Source organism: Protomyctophum parallelum, assembly GCF_964188405.1.
Source record: "Protomyctophum parallelum genome assembly, chromosome: 9".
NCBI classification, from domain to species: Eukaryota; Metazoa; Chordata; class Actinopteri; order Myctophiformes; family Myctophidae; genus Protomyctophum; species Protomyctophum parallelum.
In genome coordinates, this window is record NC_139706.1 from 49,297,904 (window position 1) to 49,301,610 (window position 3,707).

The 3,707-nt window shown below is 43.6% G+C and overlaps 1 protein-coding gene across 1 annotated transcript; it reads left to right on the forward strand.

Annotated features, from left to right (window-relative positions):
- Positions 1–302: 302 nt before the first annotated feature.
- Positions 303–1,169, forward strand: LOC310864622 (kelch domain-containing protein 3-like; the record flags this gene model as incomplete). Its single annotated transcript, XM_083773310.1, has 1 exon — positions 303–1,169. The coding sequence occupies one exon, from the start codon at positions 303–305 to the stop codon at positions 1,167–1,169; it is 867 nt and encodes a 288-aa protein (XP_083629436.1).
- Between the last annotated feature and the right edge of the window lie 2,538 nt (positions 1,170–3,707).

The following is a 3,707-nucleotide window of genomic DNA, read 5'->3' on the forward strand; positions in this document are numbered from 1 at the left end:
AAGGGGGAGGAGCCCTGAACAGAGAGCATCCTGCAGCCGTGGCGGTGGGCGGGGACAAGGTCTACGCTTTCGGAGGAATGGAGTTCTGGGACGAGGAAACGCCAGAGACGGAACGGACACGTATAGTAAATCCCCAACCGGGTAACATGGACGTTCACGTCTTCAACACGGTGGCTTTGCGCTGACGACTGAAACGGGACAGCGCCCCCCTGAGGTTCCTGCGGCACGCAGTTATCACACAGCCGTACTCATAGGGGATACCGTGTACGTGTGGGGGGGGGGGGTATGTGTTCACAGACAACATGGGGGACTGCAATGAGCTTTACGCGTTCAACGTGGACACCCACAGATGGTCCAGGCCTCGGGTTTCCGGAACGCTCCCAGAAGCGATGTGCGACCATTCGGCCTGTGTGCTGAATGGAAAGGTCATGTGTGTCTACGGAGCCTGGGTTACGTTTAACCAGGCTTACGTACAAGACACGTACACCGGCGTGTACAAGTTGGACACCGGCACCATGCTGTGGTCTTTGGTCCACACCGGAGGCACCGAGCCGCCCTTCTCAGGAGGTCACTCGGCCACCGTCATCGGGACAAAGATGTTTGTGTTCGGGGGAACACCGACCCAGGGATGTGGACTTGCCGATCAGTTCTACGACCTCCTCAGAGTGTTTGACACGGAGACCGACAGCTGGCTGAGCTTCAGCTCTTCTCCTGCACAGCCTCATCCAGAAGGACGCTGGTTTCACGCAGCCTTCGCCTACAACGGAGAGCTGTACATCTGTGCTGGAAAAGGGTTAGGGTTGGGCTGCTTTGACGACATGTGGAAGTTCAGCCCAGAGACCCTCCGTTGGAAGGAGCTGGAGCCCAAGGGGAGACGTCCGTCTGGGAGATACAGGATGGGCAGCTGCATGGTGGGAGAGCGCGTGGTGCTCTTTGGAGGGGACGGCGACGCCAGGGCATGTGATGACCTGCTCATCTTGGATCTGAGTCCTGCTCTCAAGGCGTTGTGTAAGCTGGCGGTCATTCAGTACGGCGTGGAGCGCTCTGAACTCCCGAAAGACATCAGGTGGGAACTGGCAGCCATGACCGACGACGACGTCTCACAAACCACTAGACCAATCAGCAGAGATCTTGTGCACAAGAAGATATGTACCAATGCCAGGGTATAACTGGCTCTCCATGGTGATGTAATAAAGATATGTTTCAGTGCCCCTACGTATACATGTATGTAATCTGAAACCAATGCCATGGTGACGTAATAAAGATATGTTTCAGTGCCCCTATGTATACATGTATGTAATCTGAAACCAATGCCATGGTGACGTAATAAAGATATGTTTCAGTGCCCCTATGTATACATGTATGTAATCTGAAACCAATGCCATGGTGACGTAATAAAGATATGTTTCAGTGCCCCTATGTATACATGTATGTAATCTGAAACCAATGCCATGGTGATGTAATAAAGATATGTTTCAGTGCCCCTATGTATACATGTATGTAATCTGAAACCAATGCCATGGTGACGTAATAAAGATATGTTTCAGTGCCCCTATGTATACATGTATGTAATCTGAAACCAATGCCATGGTGACGTAATAAAGATATGTTTCAGTGCCCCTATGTATACATGTATGTAATCTGAAACCAATGCCATGGTGACGTAATAAAGATATGTTTCAGTGCCCCTATGTATACATGTATGTAATCTGAAACCAATGCCATGGTGATGTAATAAAGATATGTTTCAGTGCCCCTACGTATACATGTATGTAATCTGAAACCAATGCCATGGTGACGTAATAAAGATATGTTTCAGTGCCCCTATGTATACATGTATGTAATCTGAAACCAATGCCATGGTGACGTAATAAAGATATGTTTCAGTGCCCCTATGTATACATGTATGTAATCTGAAACCAATGCCATGGTGACGTAATAAAGATATGTTTCAGTGCCCCTATGTATACATGTATGTAATCTGAAACCAATGCCATGGTGACGTGATAAAGATATGTTTCAGTGCCCCTATGTATACATGTATGTAATCTGAAACCAATGCCATGGTGACGTAATAAAGATATGTTTCAGTGCCCCTACGTATGTATACATGTATGTAATCTGAAACCAATGCCATGGTGACGTAATAAAGATATGTTTCAGTGCCCCTATGTATACATGTATGTAATCTGAAACCAATGCCATGGTGACGTAATAAAGATATGTTTCAGTGCCCCTATGTATACATGTATGTAATCTGAAACCAAAGCCATGGTGATGTAATAAAGATATGTTTCAGTGCCCCTATGTATACATGTATGTAATCTGAAACCAAAGCCATGGTGACGTAATAAAGATATGTTTCAGTGCCCCTACGTATGTATACATGTATGTAATCTGAAACCAATGCCATGGTGACGTAATAAAGATATGTTTCAGTGCCCCTATGTATACATGTATGTAATCTGAAACCAATGCCATGGTGACGTAATAAAGATATGTTTCAGTGCCCCTATGTATACATGTATGTAATCTGAAACCAATGCCATGGTGACGTAATAAAGATATGTTTCAGTGCCCCTATGTATACATGTATGTAATCTGAAACCAAAGCCATGGTGACGTAATAAAGATATGTTTCAGTGCCCCTATGTATACATGTATGTAATCTGAAACCAATGCCATGGTGACGTAATAAAGATATGTTTCAGTGCCCCTATGTATACATGTATGTAATCTGAAACCAATGCCATGGTGACGTAATAAAGATATGTTTCAGTGCCCCTATGTATACATGTATGTAATCTGAAACCAATGCCATGGTGACGTAATAAAGATATGTTTCAGTGCCCCTATGTATACATGTATGTAATCTGAAACCAATGCCATGGTGACGTAATAAAGATATGTTTCAGTGCCCCTATGTATACATGTATGTAATCTGAAACCAATGCCATGGTGACGTAATAAAGATATGTTTCAGTGCCCCTATGTATACATGTATGTAATCTGAAACCAATGCCATGGTGACGTAATAAAGATATGTTTCAGTGCCCCTACGTATGTATACATGTATGTAATCTGAAACCAATGCCATGGTGACGTAATAAAGATATGTTTCAGTGCCCCTATGTATACATGTATGTAATCTGAAACCAAAGCCATGGTGACGTAATAAAGATATGTTTCAGTGCCCCTACGTATGTATACATGTATGTAATCTGAAACCAATGCCATGGTGACGTAATAAAGATATGTTTCAGTGCCCCTATGTATACATGTATGTAATCTGAAACCAATGCCATGGTGACGTAATAAAGATATGTTTCAGTGCCCCTATGTATACATGTATGTAATCTGAAACCAATGCCATAGAGCACAAATTAATCATTACGTCATATGCATCGGAGCACCGGACGAACAACATTACAAGTCATAAATTAGATGACCATATTTAGATGACCATATTTAGATGACCATATTGTGCTTAACTTTAAATCTAGACGCTCGCTGCAAGACATTTGATGACCTGGTGACCAGCCCAGAGGTCATGTGATGTCATCGCTTGCTGTCACCAAATCAGAAGAAGCAGTGGACACATTAGTGAAATATAGGTTGAGAAGTGGTGAAGTGGTCCTTTAATGGGTTAATGTAAAGACAAACTGTTCAACTGTGGTGATTTTTTTTTTTTAATTTGGACTGACTTT